This window comes from Canis lupus, chromosome 21 (genome assembly GCF_011100685.1).
Source record: "Canis lupus familiaris isolate Mischka breed German Shepherd chromosome 21, alternate assembly UU_Cfam_GSD_1.0, whole genome shotgun sequence".
Lineage (NCBI taxonomy): Eukaryota > Metazoa > Chordata > Mammalia > Carnivora > Canidae > Canis > Canis lupus.
The window spans coordinates 41175674-41194284 of NC_049242.1; the positions used below are offsets into that span (position 1 = coordinate 41175674).

The 18611-nt window shown below is 43.2% G+C and overlaps 1 protein-coding gene and 1 long non-coding RNA gene across 8 annotated transcripts in view; one reads left to right on the forward strand and one right to left on the reverse strand.

The window, feature by feature from the left end:
- Positions 1-18611, reverse strand: part of SERGEF (secretion regulating guanine nucleotide exchange factor) — a 219416-nt gene that overhangs the window by 190813 nt on the left and 9992 nt on the right. For all 7 annotated transcript variants that reach the window (XR_005375800.1, XM_038569187.1, XM_038569188.1 and 4 more), the window contains 4 exons: positions 16272-16332; positions 12064-12177; positions 9413-9475; positions 5643-5801 (listed from right to left, as the gene is read on the reverse strand). Coding sequence is in view for 6 of the 7 variants with exons in the window: in XM_038569187.1 (XP_038425115.1) it covers positions 5643-5801; positions 9413-9475; positions 12064-12177; positions 16272-16332 (397 nt within the window). In the remaining variant the exon portion in view is untranslated. The remainder of the gene's footprint in view (positions 1-5642; positions 5802-9412; positions 9476-12063; positions 12178-16271; positions 16333-18611) is intronic.
- LOC119865024 lies at positions 1524-12353 on the forward strand. Its single transcript, XR_005375801.1, has 3 exons — positions 1524-1736; positions 10503-11649; positions 11849-12353. It is a non-coding gene; the product is annotated as an uncharacterized LOC119865024 (long non-coding RNA).

Genomic DNA, 18611 nt, shown 5'->3' on the forward strand with positions numbered 1-18611 from the left:
GCTCCGACCCTTATAAGGCTCATGGTCTAGTGGGAGGAGGAGCCAGTCAAAAAATTCTACAAAAAACAGCACAAAGGAGAAGTTGTAGTGCTATGAGACAGATAAAGGGAAAAGTGATTAGTCAGGGACGTCAAGGGAAGGCCTCCCTGGGGAGGCAATGACTAAGTTGCGGTGTGAAAAAAAAAAAAAAGTACGTTAACTAAGTCAAAATGAAGAGAGAGCGCAGGGATAAGTGTGCCAAATAGAGGGAACATGAGGTACAAAGTGGGTGGGAATTACATAACGCATTCAAGGTACCATGTAAAGGCCAGAGTGGAGATCGGCTGAAAAAGCAAGAGCTGGCATGGTACGGAATGGGGCTGGCAAGGGAGGCAGAGGGCAGACCACACAGGGCCTCGGGGGACCACTGAGGAGTATGTTTTCACCATAAGAATGTTGGGAAGCCACTGGAATGTGACACAGTGGGTTTGTAAAGACCTTCTAGCTGAGGTATGGAGACCAAGTAGTTGTGGGGAAGGAGCATAGGAAGATGAGAAAGTCGGAGACCACTGCAGGACCCAAATAAGACGTTTCAGGAGCCTGCCCCACGGTGGTGGCAACGGAGGTGGAGAGAGCTGGGGCTGACCACAGCCACAGAATCAGGAGGCTGACAGAGCTAAGATCCAGAAACGCAGGCCTGTCTGACTTCAAAGCCCACCTTGCTTTTTACCTTGCCCTTTATTCATTCATTCCGCAACTTTAGTTACTAACCATTTATGATGTGCCAGGCCTATGCCAGGTGCTGGGGACAGAGCCACGAGCCAACAGACGCTGCTTTCACAGTCTAGGCATTAAAGAAGAAAACACACGGATGTATACAACTATAAACTGGGATGTGTACCGAGAAGGAGCAATACTGTGATCAGAGATTTTCACAGGAAAACTCTTAAGGCCACGAAGGCCTTCCTAACTGTTGACAAAATGAAAAAGCCACTTCCTGGCCTGTGTGTAAATGAAAAACTTTAGGCAACTTTCCCTCACAGAGCTGGTCATTGAGCGTCTCTGGCCGGCTCATAAGCCCTTGGAGGGAAAGCTGGTATGTCTCAAGCTCCGCACAGACCCTACTGACTAAAATTCTTGCTCACCCCTTAACATACGCACATATCCCATCTGCAGGCACCCTTCACTTAGGTGTGGACAGCATTTTACAGTTAGCTGGGATCTTTCACACAGATTCACTCATTTAACCCTCGTGGCAGCCCAACGTAGAATGCAGGCAGGTTTTAATATCCTACTTGAGAGATGAGGAAGTTGAGGCCTAGACAGGTAGAGTGACTTGACCAAGGTTGCCACGCTAGACCTCACATCTGCCACCCAGACCTCACTAGAAGCATCTCAGGCCAGGAAATCAGGACTCTCAGATGAGATGGCTGCAGGTCACTGAGCCTGGATAAAGTCACCCAGGAGTCCCGCGAAGTTCCTGAGAACAATGATCAGGGACATTAAGCAGCTTCAGAAAGGTTTCTAGAATGCAGCTCCTCCATCCTGAGACACAGGTATCCTTGCCAACTTTCCCAGATTAGAACAGGTTCTCTTGGACTCTTTCCAAGTGCCTCTGACTAACAGAGAAAAGTATTTTTCCATCGCAGACACTGCAGGCAGGCACCAGACTCCCGGAGGGGGAGGCAAAGACTGCATCCCAAGATTCCCATACAGATGAGCTGTGAAGTTACCCTGCCACCACGTAAACTGCCCAAGTAAGCACCTACCACCGGGGGATGCATGTCAGTCTTGGACAGCATATCTCAATGGTGGTAAGACGAACATCTGGGGCTAGGTGTTGCCTTGTTATGGGGGACTGTCCTGCACATCACAGGATGTTGTACAGCATCTGTGGCCTCTACTGCCTAGATGCCAGTAGCACCCCCCAGCTGTGCCAGCCAAATGCAACTCCAGACCTTGCCATCAAACCCGGGGGCACAGAATCACCTGCAGTTGAGAAGCACTAGAGTAGGGGCTGTGCAGAAGGGGAAAAGCAGAGTCCACCCCCCTCTCTCTTCTCCTAACCCACCCCATCCCATCCCATCTAACCAGATAGACACATGGCCAGTGTTCATAAATCCTCCTTTTAATCAATATCACACAATTAATGCCTTCCAGACTGAGACTGAGGGCAGGCTCTGTGCTGATGTGGCCTCCAGGTAAGTCCCAGGAGCAATTCACCACTGGAGCTTGTAGAAGCAACCGGAGTCAAATAACTCCTTGTTCCACTAATGAGCTACTCCTGACCCTTTGAGCAAATCTTATTCCTGTTAATATGAGCAGCTGAGTCTGATTAAACTGGAAGCCCTGGGTGTTTCCTCTCAGCGACACTGGGCCAGGGCAAAAGCTTCCACTGACGCTAGAAAGAGCACAAAATTGGTGAATCAAATAGCAGGAGACTCCCATTTACCCAAATTCAGTACAACAGCCAGGACACTCAGACATCCCAGCTTACAACCATTCTGGAACGATGGAGAAAGGGGAAAGTGACAGAGTACATAAACAAGAGATCTCAATTAACAAGTTAATTAAACAGCTGAAACATTACCAAAAAATCCTGCTGTCAAGTGGAGGTGGTGATGTGAAGCGGAGCTCTCGAGCAGCTGGGGTGACTCAGACAGTGTCAGGGCCGTGGGTTCCAACCTCCCACCCCGAGGGCTGGGCTTTGGTCCAGATGTGGAAAGCAGTGTGGGTTATGATGCTACAAAGCTAGCACCCAAGAAGCAGCACCTTGCCTTTCGTTACTCGGCTACCTAACTAGTTAAAGGGTTTACTGAAGACTCAACCAAACTCACTGCCATTTGGTAGTAAGTGTACTCTACCACACGGTAGTTCTTTGAAGACTGACTAGCCACGAAACACCCACCTGTTAACACCCAGTTACTCACACCACTGCCACCTCCTGTGCTACTTCTGCACACTGTACTTAGCTCCACTGTTGCTATCTCCCATGGCAATGTACCAAAGTTGGGTAACAGGTCAGTCTCCCCCAGGAGACAGGGGGCTCCCTGGGAGTAGGATGTATATAGCTAGTACAAGGCGTGGTACATAAATAGACTCTCACCATTTGTATGATAGACGGACAGATGGCTGAATGGATGGTAAAGTCTTCCATGTTTATATTCTTAGACTCAGGCCTATCTACACATTCCAGGGAGGGCACAGCCCAGGTCTGCTCCAACACTCACCACACTGCTCAACAGGTTCCCAATACACAATAACTGATTTGCTTGGACTCGTGAATACAAAGAGATTAATTGAAGCCTTCTGTTCATGGGCCAGTGAGAGTGAGGAAAGAGGTCAAAAATCCTCACTGTTGGGCAGCCCGGGTGGCTCAGCGGTTTAGCGCCTGCCTTCAGCCCAGGGCCTGATCCTGGAGACCCGGGATCGAGTCCCACGTTGGGCTCTCTGCATGGAGCCTGCTTCTCCCTCTGCCTGTGTCTCTGCCTCTCCCTCTCTTTTTTTTTTAATCTTTTTTTTTAATATTTATTTATTTATTTATGATAGACATAGAGAGAGAGAGAGAGAGAGAGAGGCAGAGACACAGGAGGAGGGAGAAGCAGTCTCCATGCCAGGAGCCCAATGCAGGACTCGATCCCGGGACTCCAGGATTGCGCCCTGGGCCAAAGGCAGGCGCTAAACCGCTGAGCCACCCAGGGATCCCCCTCTCTGTCTTTCATGAATGAATAAATAAAATCTTAAAAAAAAAAAAATCCTCACTGTCCACCCTGACTCACTGTATTTGAAGATATTTACTCTCTTTTCACTAAAAAGTGAAGATAGAGAAGTAAGACTAACATGGTGCTCTCCCTCACAGAGCTCACTGTCTAGGGTAAAAGGCAAATGTGAACAATTATACAAATACACAACTACTATACTCAATGAGTCTTCTTAAGAAAAGTTTTTGTAGGGGCGCCTGAGTGGCTCAGTTACCTTCAGCTCAGGTCATGATCTCAGACTGAGCCCTGCAGCAGGCTCCTTGCTCAGCAGGGAGCCCTATCCTGCCCCTATCCCTGCTCATGCTCTCTCTCAAATAAATAAATAAAATCTTTAAAAAGAAGTTTTTGTAGGCCGTCACCATTTTCTAGTAGTCTCCATCTCTTTGAGGAAAGTCATGCATGATTTTGCCCTTTAGAGCAATCTCTGAAGTGGTCGATATGGAAAGTTTACTTTGTATCTTTGTTATTACAGGCCTCTGTTCCAAAATGGTCATAAAAAATGTTAAAAAAAAAAAAACAATTAAAAGCATCACAGGCATGAATACTCCTAAGTGTCTGTGTTCCAGTGTGTCGTGCGTGTGACTTCCTAGGGATAACTGAAGCTGACCTGAAAACCTACAAAAGCCACAAGGCACTGGAATAACTAACAGTCACCAGTAGGTATTTGGGAGCCTGGAGATCCCTGTGTAGCTAACAAGCAGGCCAAGGGCAGGCAAAGGGACTCCTGAGAACTCCTGATGTTCAAGAGGCTGGGACATGATAATAGATCTCAAGAATTACAAATGGCCTGTTTGGCGGAGGGGGGGGGGGGGTGCCTGGGTAGCTCAGTCAGTTAAGTATCTGCCTTAGGTCATGACCCTGGGGTCCTGGGATCAAGCTCCTTGGGAAGCCTGTTTCTTCCTCTGCCTGCCACTCCCCCTGCTTGTGGTCTCTCTGTCAAATTAACAAACAAATCTAAAAAAATAAAATAAAATAGTCTCTCTGGGAAATTCTACATAAGTCAGCAGGAGCTCTAGGAAGGCAGGCAAGAAGAGGCCATAAAAATACAAACCCAGGGGAAAAAATCAGCAATACAAAGACCACAAAAGAAAACTTGCCCTAAGGGAAAGATGAGAAATATATAAAGACTCAAGAAAAGATAAAGATGCCAAAAGCTGGATAGTGTAGCACAATAAGGTAACATCTGAGGGAAAATATAGGATGTCTGAATCAATGTATGTGGTTTGTTAGGGTTAGTGGAAATTTAAATCAAAATATCATGTCAATCATGATTCAAAATAATGCTCTTGCCTCAATCTTAAAATATTAATCTTTAAGTTTCTCAAGGCTGGGGCACCTTGGTGGCTCAGCAGTTGAGCATCTGCCTTTGGCTCAGGTCTGATCCCGGGGTCCTGGGATCGAGTCTCACATCAGGCTTCCCACAGGGAGCCTGCTTCTCTCTCTGCCTGTGTCTCTGCCTCTCTGTGTGTCTCTTATAAATAAATAAAATCTTTTTAAAAAGTTTCTAAAGCCTTTTAGACTCAGGTGGAAATGCAAGTAGAGTCATCTCTTCAGCTATGACAAGGAAAAGATGCCCCAACAACCTGGGCAAATTTCTGGGTGATGCTTGCTACAATGGATTCCTTCACAAGACATCATATATTCACGAGGCCAAAAAGAGTTCATCTAACCTAGCCCTGACTCTTTGGGTGCAAACCTTGGATCCAGAAAGGAAAGCTCCATATCTGGCTGACTACAGAACTCAGGTCCTCCCCGTCCCAATCCTTAGAGCTTTTCATAGTAAAAACCCACCTACTTAGTCCTGAGCATTCATAGCTGTTTAGACAGCTGTCCCCCCCCATCCCATTCCCCACCCCCGCCCCACTGCTCTTACCAACCACAAATTCTCTGCTGCTCTCTCACCTGTCTGAGCAACCAGGTGTGTCCACCCACTCCAGACAGAAGTGACCTTTTCATTCTGAAAACAATGTGCTTCTATTTTCTGGGGCTTAGGAAGGAAAGCAGCCAAGGAAGCCAGTTGCCCATGCTTGTTGCTTCCCCAAACATACAGCTCTCCTGCATCTTAAACAAACAGAAGAGGAACAAAAGAGGTGAAGGAACATTAGTTCAAAATGATGGAAAATAACACAAATCTGAAAAAAAAAAAAGTGGTTAAGAGAAGTTGTATTATTCTTATGCTATAATGTTCACTAGAGCAGAGCAGGATACAAAATTCATGTCTAAACAGGAAACAAGGCCAAATGTTCCTAGTAGTTTGTCAAGGAACAGGAACGTGTGAGTTTATTTTTTCACTGACTCATTCAACAAATATTTATTGAACATTTACCATGAGAAAAACATGTTTCTCCATCTTTAAAAATGTATATGCTTGCATTGCCTTTGGTTATGAAAAGTTTATATTAACTTTTTAAAATAACAGGTTAAAATACATATTATTTAAGCTTAAACCTTCCAGATCTAAGATTATTTCACAAAATGCCCCGCCTAGCAGAAAGGAAGCATGCAACATTGCTACCTCCCATCCATGCAGCACGGTAGTTCATTTGAACCTCCTGGCATTCCCGAGGTATAAGCACGAATGCAAATGACTGACATTGTGAATTCACATAAAGAGAGCAAATTCAGAGTCAAATGAATCTGGCTTCTATTCCTGGACCTGCTAACTAGCTATTGACCTTGGACAAATCACTCCCTAAGCCTTAGTTTCACCAGCTACAAATTGGAAGGGAGGGTGGATGGCCTAGAAGGGCAGACAGTGTAACTGATGACACTGGCCACAAGAGAGGCTTCGTGGGCCACGGTGGAAAGCCTCACAGCACATGCTTCTCTAACCAGCATTCATGTTCAAATGAATGGAAGCCAGACCAAATGGAGCCATGAGCTGTGCAATTTGGCCCATGAACCTACAGCTTGTGACTCCCTGAATGATCTCTAAGAGCTTTTCCAACCAACCCTAACATCCTACCTTTCCACATTGTACTGCATATCACACAGCACACACATGTGGCTACTGAACACTTGAAATGTAACCAGTCCAAATTGAGATGCGTTGTAAAACAAAGAAAAGCACAACAGACTGCAAAGACTTAGCATTAAAAAAAAAAAAAAATACCACGCAGCTCCTCAACTTTCATATTGATTACTGGTTGAAATAATACTGCAGGTATATTGGGTTCAATAAAATACACTATTAAAATTTACCTGCTTTTCACTTTTTGAAATGTGGCTCACATTATATTTCTATTAGACAGCATTCTTCTAGAGGATAAATTAATTAAGGCCTGAAGATGTTAAATGACTCTCAAGATCACATGGCTAATAAGGAGTCAAGTGGAACTAGAAGCCAAGTCCTCTGCTTCCACTGCATTTTGTGACCTCCCAAAAATCTTCCCAGTATTGCTTGCCATAGGGCAGTCTGGTATAAAGCCAAACAGTATCATTAAAGGACATCAAACCAAGATTCGGGGTTCAAGTCCGAGAGCTGACTTTGGGTCTTTGACACTGGGTGTATCAGTTCACATTCTGGGCCTGTCTCATTAGATCTAAGAAGAGGAAGTGTAAATCAGTGGAGCCATTCTGTCACTCAGATGACCTTGTAGCATGGACATTCTGCAGTTTGATGATGTGAATTTGGTGTACTTCATGCCCTGAGAGAGGGCAACCTCCAGGGACTTCACCACAGTGTACAAAGTATGAAGATCCCTTAAGAGGGCGGAGAAGTCCCTCAGCAAAGTCTCAACCCATTTAATGGACCGGTTAGCCACCAAGATGCCATTGACAGTGAGCCCGACTCGGTAATAAGCCTTCATTTGTCTTAGAAAGTCTAAACCATCTTTCTGCAAAGATAAACTGTCTTCCACATGCGGATCATTACACTGTTACATCAGCAGCCAAATTACATTTTGCTGCAATGCCAAATAGTTATATAATCTACCACAACTCCAGAGAAAAGGTCTAAAGAGCAATAAACAAAATCCGATGTGTAACAGCTTGAACTAAACTGGACCGAGAAAGAGAGATATTAATCTTGACAATTTTTAACTCAAATATCAAAAACCAATTTCCTTTATGAACATACTAAAAAAATCATTAAATTATGCCCTTTAAAGGAGTTAATTTTATATATGAATTCTCCCTCAATAAAACAAAAATTCAACATCTATGTTTTAAAAATAGCATGATAGAAGAGTTTCACATATGAAGTAATAAATAATTTCACTAATTATAAGATTTTTGAAGAAATTATTAGCAAGCAATTAGAGAATCTCTAAATTTACATATATTGGCCATTTCAAATTAATTAGGACAGAATAGAAACATCTCTTATTATACTCTTATTCTCAGAAAAGAGTGTCTTCCTCAAACCTTCCTGGCTGTGGGGCATGAACTAGTCACCTCTCACCCTAGGGGGCATCCTTAACAACTGGCATTCACTTCAACTCAACCCTTTTAACATATATGTAAGTCTACCTAAGATGAGAAACAAGCTAAAAGTAGGTATTTCTTTTGTTAGTTGGTTGTTTTGAATTTGTCTAAATATGAATTATCTGTAGTTTAGAGTTTGTAACATATTTTAACTCTCACATTATGGCTCTTGTATTCTGGAAACAGTGGCAGCTTCTCAGTTGGATTATATTACACATTTGATGTTGCAGAATGCGTGTCACCGTTAATTTATACATGCTGTGTACACACCTTAATTTTCACATAAAACACTGAAAACACTATGTAAGAAAGTCATTCTCCTCTGCTTAAAAAAAAAGTCCTGCGTTCAGCTCCAGTTACCAAAATAAATCTCCCAGAGCTCTTGTCTCAGTATACTGGTAGGGATCTGGGCAATCTTGGCTTTGAAAGAGACACTTTGGAAGAGATAACCTTCAATTCCAAGAAAATGCTGCACTGTCATTGGAAAGTTTGTAGGTATTGGCAGGGTGTGTCGAATGAATAGAAGGATGCATCACCAAAAAGAGAGAGAGATAGCATGAGAGAGAAAAACAGATTAGACAGAGATGGAGGGATCAAAGAGATGAATTAGATTGTAGAAATGCATAAAGATACAAAATAGATTAGAAAAATAGGTGCAGAACTCGAAAGATGTATAGACACAGAGATTAGATAAGAAGATACAAAGATGAAAGGTAAATAAAAATGAAGATAAATAGATAAATAAAGAGTAGATGAATACAGCCAGAGCAGAGAAGTAGATAAATGCACTGGAAGACAGGCCAGATAGAACAGGTTAGTCTGAGAGCAAACAGCTGGAGAGAACAGACAGCTGTATTAGACATCAAATGGATCCGGTGGATAAGACCACAATATGCTACACCAACTAACTGTTGGCTGTGTGACTTGGTGATCACAGCTACCCTGGGAGGAGGATACTTTTATCCCTACTGTACAAGTAAGAGGAAAGGAAATGAGCCTATGCTTCCTTCATGGGGATGCCTTACATGTATTTTCATATTTACTTCTTAAAACTACCCATAGAGTATTTGAGAGAGAAGGCAACAGACTCAGAAGGTAAAATGATTCCTAAGACGAGACCCATGGGTGGCAACAAAATTCTGACTCCTAGTCCATGCTCTTCCCTCCATGTCCCAGTATCCACCCCCGTGAGGCAGAAATGTGCAGAACTCTGAATGGCGTGTGGGACTCAAATTGTTGGTACCTACCTGTCAATGAAGCGGAGTGATCTGAGCCAGCAAGAACACAGGTTGCTTTAGAATTCTCCAGGCCTACCAAAAAAAAAAAAAAAACTTTTTTTTTTTGCAATCACGTAGAACAGATTGGGCGGAGAAGGGGCTCAGGCTGCCCCCAGGGCCCAAAAGAAACTTGGAGCCAGAGTAGGCAGGTCAGAATCGGTGGCACTGGCCAGGAAGATGGATGATGTGCTGGGAAGACTGAATACATACCAAGGGACTGAACAAACAAGAAAATATACTGAGGAGAAAGGAGCCAGATTTCTCACTATCAGGAAGGAGAGGAAAGGTACAGACATGAAAAGGTGGAAGGCTAAAATTAACCATGTGATCCTGGATTGTAATTGGAGCAGCCATTGTAAAGTCAGTTCCTAGTAGAGACAGACATATAGACATGGGTGTACGTATGTGTAAATATGTGTGTGCCACATCTATCCCCTAGCTGTGTCCATGAGCAGGCCCAGAAGCAACAACATCTCACGTTCAGCTACCGTCACGTGCAGGCAAACCCAGGACTCCAAAGAACACACAGGCAGGTCTAAGAATTTGAACCAGCCCTCCATCTCCAAATCTAGCACTTTTCCTCCCTTAATTATACCGCCTTCGCTGACAGGTCATAATCTCAACCAACTCTGCTAGAAACGGTGGTCACTGGGTCTAGCATGTGGAGAAATGCAGTCTTATCCTGTAACTCTCTCTGACACTTCTGTTTAATTATTAATTAGTATCTTAATAAAATGCTCTCTCACACCTTCGAGTATCCTGTGGAATGAAAAGGGACAAAGGGGGTATTTTCAACACATTCACCAGAGAGGAAGCATGGGGCCTGTGGGCAGGCGAGGAGAGGACGTCCAGGGTTGCAGCTGCAGAAACAGTGGCGAGGAAGTAACGATGGAGGAAAAAAAAAAAGGGAAAGACTCTGAGGGCAGGAAGCTCACAATCTATTCTAATGTCCCATCAGAAAACTCCCCCAATCAACTCAGAATCTAAGCTGGGCCCCAAACAGACCCCCAAAAGGTCATTTAAATCAAATAAAAGCATTTCTGATTCCTTTCAATTACAGGTCTTGTGCTGAAACAGAAAGCAAATACAGTTCCTGCCCTTAATAAGCTCACAGTCTTTGGCATGTGGGAAAACATATAAACATGCATAATACAGGACATTGTGCTATCTGTGAACATGAAGAAAATGCAATGGAGTCAGAAGAGAGAAGACTCTTCCCTGAGAAAACTGAATCTGAGCTAAGCCTTCAAAAATTATCAGGACAGAATAAAGATTACCAGAAGGAACAGGAAGAGAGACATCTCAGGCAGGGGTGAGAGCTTGCCCGAAGACACAGAGGAATGAGAGAGCAGGAAATGCCCAGGGAGCAGTGAATACCTAGAGGAGGCAGGAAAAAAAACGTTTGGGAAGTATGCATTTATTTTATGAATGTGTTCAAGGTCAGGTGCAGTGGACTGCCTGTCCAGCATCTAATGCCCCCTTCTCCTTCTCTCAGAGTAGCCTCCCCAACTCCACTCCTGGGCTTCAGGGTGACAAGCCTCACCCTCAGATGAATGGGAGTGCCTCCAGGACTTAGGAAAGTCAGAACAATCCCAATACCTTGTGCATCACTCCCACCGTGGCTTTCCCTTCCCTTCTTTCCCCACTTCTTATCCCATCCTCAAAAATTCCTCCTTTGTTCTCACCTAGGGGAGAAGGGAGGTTTGCTGTGCAGGCATTTTCTACAGCCAACCTTCAGGAGGCTGGGCCACAGAGTAAGAGAGGAAGAAAGGAAGAAGAGGAGATGCAGATATGGTGCTATATGGGGAACAGGGGGGTGTCCACAGGGAGAGTATAGAGCAGAGGGAGAGGCAGGCAGAGAGAGGAGCTGAAAGAGACTGAGCCTGAGAGCGAAAAATAGAAGAGAAAGCCCTATAGGCTAAATGGCCAACAAAGACAGACCAACAGACCCACAAGCAGGATAGTCACTAACCGCTCCTCATGTGCCCATGTAGAGATTTCCCTATAAGAACATTCCCAGCCCCTCACTCTACATCCTCACTCAGTCCTACTCTCCTTTTGGGAGAAGGAACTGGGCCTGCAAAGCACAGTCCTTCCAAGGTCTCCCTTTCGGATGTGCCCGCCTGCAGAGAGGGTGCCTTCTTGTCTGCTCCTAGCCATGCAGTGAGCTCAGCAGGGCCAACGCTATGCAGCTGCCACAGTGCCTGGTGAGTAAATCCAACCCAGGATTCAGAATCTAGAGGCTCACTGTTGCTACGCATTATTTCCAAACACCTAAGTCATGTCTCCCAAACTAACTCTTTTTTTTTTTTTTTTTTTTTTCCCAAACTAACTCTTAACAGTTCTAGAGCTACCATCCTGATCTCCACTTAACCTGACAATCTATCTCTCAACCTCTCTCTACAGGTTCCACTCTGGCAGCAAGGAGGCATACTTTTACTGGGTCCACAAAAATTCTAATCAGATTAACAGGCCAACCAATACAGAGACTTAAAACAAAGGAATTAAGAAAACAGCAAAAGCAGTATAATGAGTAAACTCCATTTACCCATTTTCTGCATGCCTGTGTCACTATTTCTTAACAAAGAATAAATATAGGACTCAAGAAATAAGCGCCTTACCTGTCACTCTGCTTGGTTCCTTTGCTGTCAAAAATGGTGGGAGAGTCTGCCCAGGGCACAACCGCCGTCCAGATGATGCCAAACCAGTCCCCCACTGGAACACAGTGCCACTTGCTTCCCATGGAGAAGAGGAAAACAAGAAAACGTTTTACCAGGACTAAGGCCAGATTGCTCCTGGAGCCCCATTCTATGGGAGATTCCCAATGCATTCTCAGTTAACATGCCTGCTAGGGAGCAGCTCAGTGCTTCAAGGGGCCCTATGACTTGGCTGCCACCAAGCCAATCGCAAGTCCAATCTTCAGCACAATCTAAGACCCTGATTCCCGCATACAAAAGAAAATTCTCACGTACTACAACTCCCTCCAAAAAGTTCCAGGACACTCTTTCAGAGTCAAATTACTGAAACAACACCTTGTTCATGACAACCTAAGAAGGACAACTCAAACTCCAGACCCAGCAAGAAAGAATATTGAAGATTATCAAGTCCATTCCTCACATTTAGTAGACAAGAAAACTGAGGGCTTGAAGAGATGATGCAATTTGCCAAGGTCATACAGGGAACTATTAGCAGAAAAAATACTAGGACTCAGGAGCAGTCCTAATGTCTAATGCAATGTCTTTTCTACTACACCAAGATAAATGCAGTGATTCCTAATTACCAAATAAATACATATTTATGACTGCAAGATAGCTTAATAGCCGCTCCTTCAGTGGAATGGCCTTTTATTTTCCTATCCACTGAATCTAATTCATGTGCCCACGTTCTGGACCTCATACAAATGCATAGATGACATTTTATATATTTAATCTACAGTCACTCCTCTGGAAGTATCCTGCAACCAATGGTCCTTTAGGCTATAAACAGACCAGCCCGTTTTGTGAAATATAAGTGATGACAACTAGCAAAATGTGAGCAAAACACAGTGCTGAAATAAAACAAAACTTACCATCTCTTCCACAAATAAATTGCAAAGGGGGAAAAAGAAGAGGAAAAAAATTTATAGATTAAAAGAATCTTGTGATATCCGGCAAGGGATTAACATTCAAAATATATACAAGAACTTGTAAAACTCAACAATTCAAAAAAGCCTGATTCAAAAATGAGCAAAGGACTTGAAGAGACATTTCTCTAAAGAAAATATACTGATGGCCAAAAAGCACATGTGAAAGATGCTCAACATCACTATTAAAGAAATGCAAACAAAACCACAATGTGATACCACTTCACACTCATTAAGATGACTGCTATTAAAAAAAAAAGAAAGAAAGAAAATAACAAATGTTGGCAAGAATGTGGCATTACTTGGAACCCTTGTGCACTACTGGCAGAAATGTAAAATGGTATGGCCATTGTGGAAAACAGTACGGCAGTTCCTCCAAAAATTAAAAATATAATTACTCTATGATCCAGCAATTCTACTTTTGGGTATAAATCCTAAAGAACCGAAAGCAGGATCTCGAAGTGATATTTGTACACACCCATGTTCATGGTGGCATTATTCACAACACCTGACACCTGGCAGCAACCTGAGTGTCTACCAGCAGGTGAATGGATAAGCAAAATGTGGTATATCCAAACAATGAAATATTATTCAGCCTTAGAAAGGGAGAAAATTCTGACACATGCTTCAACATGGATAGACCTTAAGGACATTATGCTAAGTGAAATAAGCCACAAAAGGACAAATACCGTACAATTTCGCTTATATGAGGTACCTGTATGTAAAATCACAGAGTCAAAAGTAGAATGGTTAGTTGCCACGGGCTGGCAGAGAAAGGGAAGTTATTATTTGTGGTTCCACAAGAGGAAAAGAGTTCTAGAGATAGATGGTGGTAATGGTTGCATGATAATATGAGTGTACTGTATACTTAAAAGTGGTTAAGATGGTACATTTTGTTATGCATATTTTATTACAATAAAAAAATCACAAGGAATTAATAAATATTTTTAAAAGGAGAGACGACATTTATATCCACCACTTGCAGTGTAGACATAATTCAGATCCTGACTCAAACAGTTTAAAAATATATATTTTTGAGACGGTTGAGAAAATTTAAATACTGACTGGATACTTGATCGAATTATAGATTTATTGTTAGTTTTTTATAGGTATGATGATAGCATTTTGGTAATGTTTTTAGTAAGAGTCCTTATCTTTTAGAGATGCCTGCAGAAATATTTACAGATTAACTAAGAGAGAGGAAGACTTACAATTAAGTTAATCAAACACATAATGGAAACTGTGCTACTTTGTAACTGGACAGAAATGTACACATAAGACTAGTAATTACAGAAAGTTGGTAGGAAAGGGGGAATTAAACCAATAATAGGCAATTCTCCAGTCCTGCTAATTTCTAAAAGGAGAAGCAGCTTATAAAAATGTAATCACTACCATACAACTCAGCAATCATGCTCCTGGGCGTCTATCCCAGAGAAATGAAAATTTATGTTCACATAAAAAAAAAACTTGTCCACAAATGTTTATAGCTTTATTCTTAATAGCCAAAACCTGGAAACAACCAGATGTCTCTCAATGGGTGACTGGTTAGACAAGCTGTGTTGTTTGTCGGCTGGACTGTGCCCCCAAAAATTCATATGTTAAACCCCTAACCTCCAGTGTGATTGCATTTGGAAAGAAGCCTGTAAGGAGCTAATAAAGGTTAAATGGGTCTTAAAAGTGAGGCCTTAATCTGATAGAACTGGTGTCTTTATAAAAAGAAGAAGAGAACCAGATGTCTCCCAGTCTCCATGGGTGCACAGAGCAAAGGCCCTGTATTGACACAGCAAGAAGGCAGCCATCTACACGTCAGGAAGAGAGGACTCATCAGAGACCAACGCTCCTGGCATCTTAATCTTGGACTTCTAGCCTCCGTAACTGTTGAGAAAATTGTTTAAGCCACCCAGTTTGTAATATTTTGTTATGGGAGCCTGAGATGACTAATTCAATGGTACATCTATACTGTGGAATACTACTACTCAGCAATAAAAAGGTACAAATTATTAATACTCACAACTTGGATGACTCTCCAGGGAATCATGCTGAGCAAAAATAGTCAACGCCAAAAGGCTATATACTGTATGATACCATTATATAATGTTCTTGAAATGACACTATTGTTGGAGAACAGAAGAGCGGTTGCTAGGAGCTAAGAAGGGGTGGAAATAGCTAGGAAGTGAATGTATAAAAGGCATATAAAAGGGTGTATAAAAGTGGGTGCTATGAAAGAGCCACAGGTGAGACAGTTGTAGTGATGGAACCGTTCGAATCCTGACCGTATCAAGACTGGCTGGGCTGCTACACTAACTACAGTTTCACAAAACGTTACTATTGGGAGAAATTGGGAAAGGAATGCATGAGATCTATTTCATTTCTTACAACTGCATGTGAATCTACAATTATCTCAAAATGAAAAGTTTAAAAAATTGTTCAATATGTGAGCAACATTAAGCCCCAGGTGACCATCGGTACAGAGCTGCACCAGACTCTTCCTTGTTTCTTCCACCCTCCCCAGGCCACTACTGGACTCATCAATGCTTGGGCCTGAGCTGCAGCAGCCAGTTAGGGCTGCCCTTCACCCCATGAGAGTGGGAGCAGAAAGATGACAACCAAGGGAGAGGAAGAGGCCTCACTGCTCTTCTGCAAGCCACCACCTCTCTCCAAGTGCCACCCACAACCTCCTGCACGCGGTCAACCCCGTGTCCATCACCACCCTCTCATGGTACAGGAGACGAGCTCATTTGAAGTTTTTAAATTAATAAACATTAAGATCCACTAGGAAAGCACTGTAGTTCACAGCAAGGACTGTGAGCCTCAGAAACTAGACCATCCCAGACTCTGTTCCCAGCTTTACCTTTTACTATCCTATCCCCTGTGCAACCTCAGACAAGCATTTTAGTATCCCTGGCCCTTCGGTTTCTTCATATGTAAAAATGTAACTCACCTCACTGTGAGGTTGTCAGAATTAAATAAGGTATTGATTAAATCAGGAGAATCTAGCACCATGCCTAGAATATGAGCAAGAAACCTTCATTTCCTTCCTCCCCACCTGCCAAAGGTTTCCCAAATGACTTTGGCCCTATATCCCCTCTTTTAACCAGAAATGCAGCACAGCAGGACCCTCTAAATTACTCCTCAAATTTTATTTCCTCTAAAGCTCTGTTTCTCCTTATTATGAGCCTATTGTGAAAATAAAAGCAAAATGATCACCTGTCGCAGCCAAAGCATGCCTCAGTCCAGCAGCAACGCAAACAACCCTCTCTCTCAGGAGCTGCCAAAACAAAGAAAAGGACTGAGATCTTAGAATCATCCACCTGCAAAATGGTATATACTTTATGCCCTGACACAATACAGCATGGCCTTCATTGCATGTCTGACTGGGTTTAGAGTCCACAACCCCCAACATTTCCATTCTTCAATACCTCTCTATATGTATCCCTAAAAGAAAAAAAATCTTTTAAAAATAAACATATTCAGGCACCTGGGTGGCTCAGTGGTTGAGTGTCTGCCTTTGGCTCAGGTTGTGTGATCCTGGGGTTCTGGGATCGAGTCCCGCATCAGGCTCCCCAGAAGGAGCCTGCTTCTCCCTCTGCCTACGTCTCTGCCTCTCTCTCATGAATAAATAAAATCTTTAAAAATAAAAAATTAAAATAAATATATCACAATGTGTCTCAGGACTGCAAGGAACCTTCAAAGTCATTGGGTCCAGTGGTTGGCAAATGTTTTCTATAAAGACCAGACAGTAACTATTTTAGACTTTGCAGGCCATCTGGTTTGTGTCATCGTACTCTGTTCTGCCATTGTAACATAAAAGCAGCCACAGACAATACGTGAATGAATGGGCATGGCTGTGTTCCATCAAAACTTTATTTACTAAGGGTTCTAACTGGATGACTTTTGATCTAGTCCATGCCCCATCCAATGCCAGAACCCTGCCACAACATCCCAGTAAGTCATCATCCAATCCCTGCCAAGCAGCTATTTCCACTGACATAGGCCCACTATCCCCAGATGCCTATTCCATCTTTGCACCATTTATCTCCTTATGTGGAGCCAAACCTAGCTGCCTATAGCTTCTCACAATGTTTCACAATATGTGAAGGCAGTTGTCATGTCCTTCCTCTCTAAGATGTCTCGTGGTGGCTTTAAAACTAAGTCCTCAAAAAAAAAAATAATAAATAAAATAAAAAATAAATTAAAAATAAATTAAAAAAAATAATAAAACTAAGTCCTTCAAATGCTTTGACACCCATCCCCACAAGATGTGGAGCCTAATTCCTCTCTGGCTGAATGTGAGCTGGACTTAGTAACTTCTTTCTAGTGACCAGGATAAAGAAGTGATGAGTGGCCTAGAGACAAGGTGATAAGAGGCACTGAGGCTTCCAGCTTGAGCTCACTCTCGAATCTCTCTTGGGGGAAGCCAGATGCCATGCCTGAACAATCCTATAGAAAGGCCCATGTGGCAAGGAATGGAAACCTCCTGCCAGATGAGCATGGAAGTAGATCTGCTAGCCCAGCCCAGAGCCATCAGCAGACTGCATGCAGTCCCAGCTAACATCTTGCCTGGAACCCCATGAGCCAGCTAATAAGCAGTTACCCTCAGAAACTGAGACAGCAAATGCTTACTGTTTAGAGTTCCTAATTTTTTTTCTTTTTAGAGAGAGAGAGAGAGGAAGAGAGCATGCATGTGAGGGGGAGGGAGGGACAGAGGGAGAGGAAAAGAGAGAATCTCAAGCAGGCTCCATGCCCAGCACAGACCCCAATGCAGGTTCAATCTCACAACCCTGAGATCAGGACCTGAGCTGAAATCAAGAGTTGGACACTTAACTGACTGAGCCACCCACGGTGCCCCAAAAGTTGCTAAATTTTAGGGTAATTTATTACACACAGTAATAGATAACTATCACATATCTCTTCTCAAGGCCAAACATCTCCAATTCAATCAGTGATCACATTGTTTCAAATTCCCTCCCCTTCTTGGTGTCTCTGGTCTAAGTGTGCTCTGGTTACTCAATCTCCCTCCCTTTTTTTTTTTTTTTTTTAATTTTTTTATTTATCTATGATAGTCACAGAGAGAGAAAGAGAGAGAGGCAGAGACACAGGCAGAGGGAGAAGCAGGCTCCACGCACCGGGAGCCCGACGTGGGATTCGATCCCGGGTCTCCAGGATCGCGCCCTGGGCCAAAGGCAGGCACCAAACCGCTGCGCCACCCAGGGATCCCTCAATCTCCCTCTTTTAAAGAGATTGTGTGTACATCAATCACAGCCCCCAGGGAGCCTGAGCACACGTGTTTATTTACAGATCCTCAGTGTCTTTCTAAACTTTAGGACCCTCAGGGGCAGGATCTGATTCTCCTTTATGCCCAAGACCTAAGCACTAAACCAACAGAACACAACATCCCAGATGCAGTCTGGTTAGCACAAAAAAGGACAGGACTCTGGCTTCCCTTCTTCTGGAGACTATACTTCTGTTAATGTAACCCACAATCACATTAGCTTTGGGGAAGATCAAATCTTACTACTAATACAATTTGAACATATTATCCTTTAA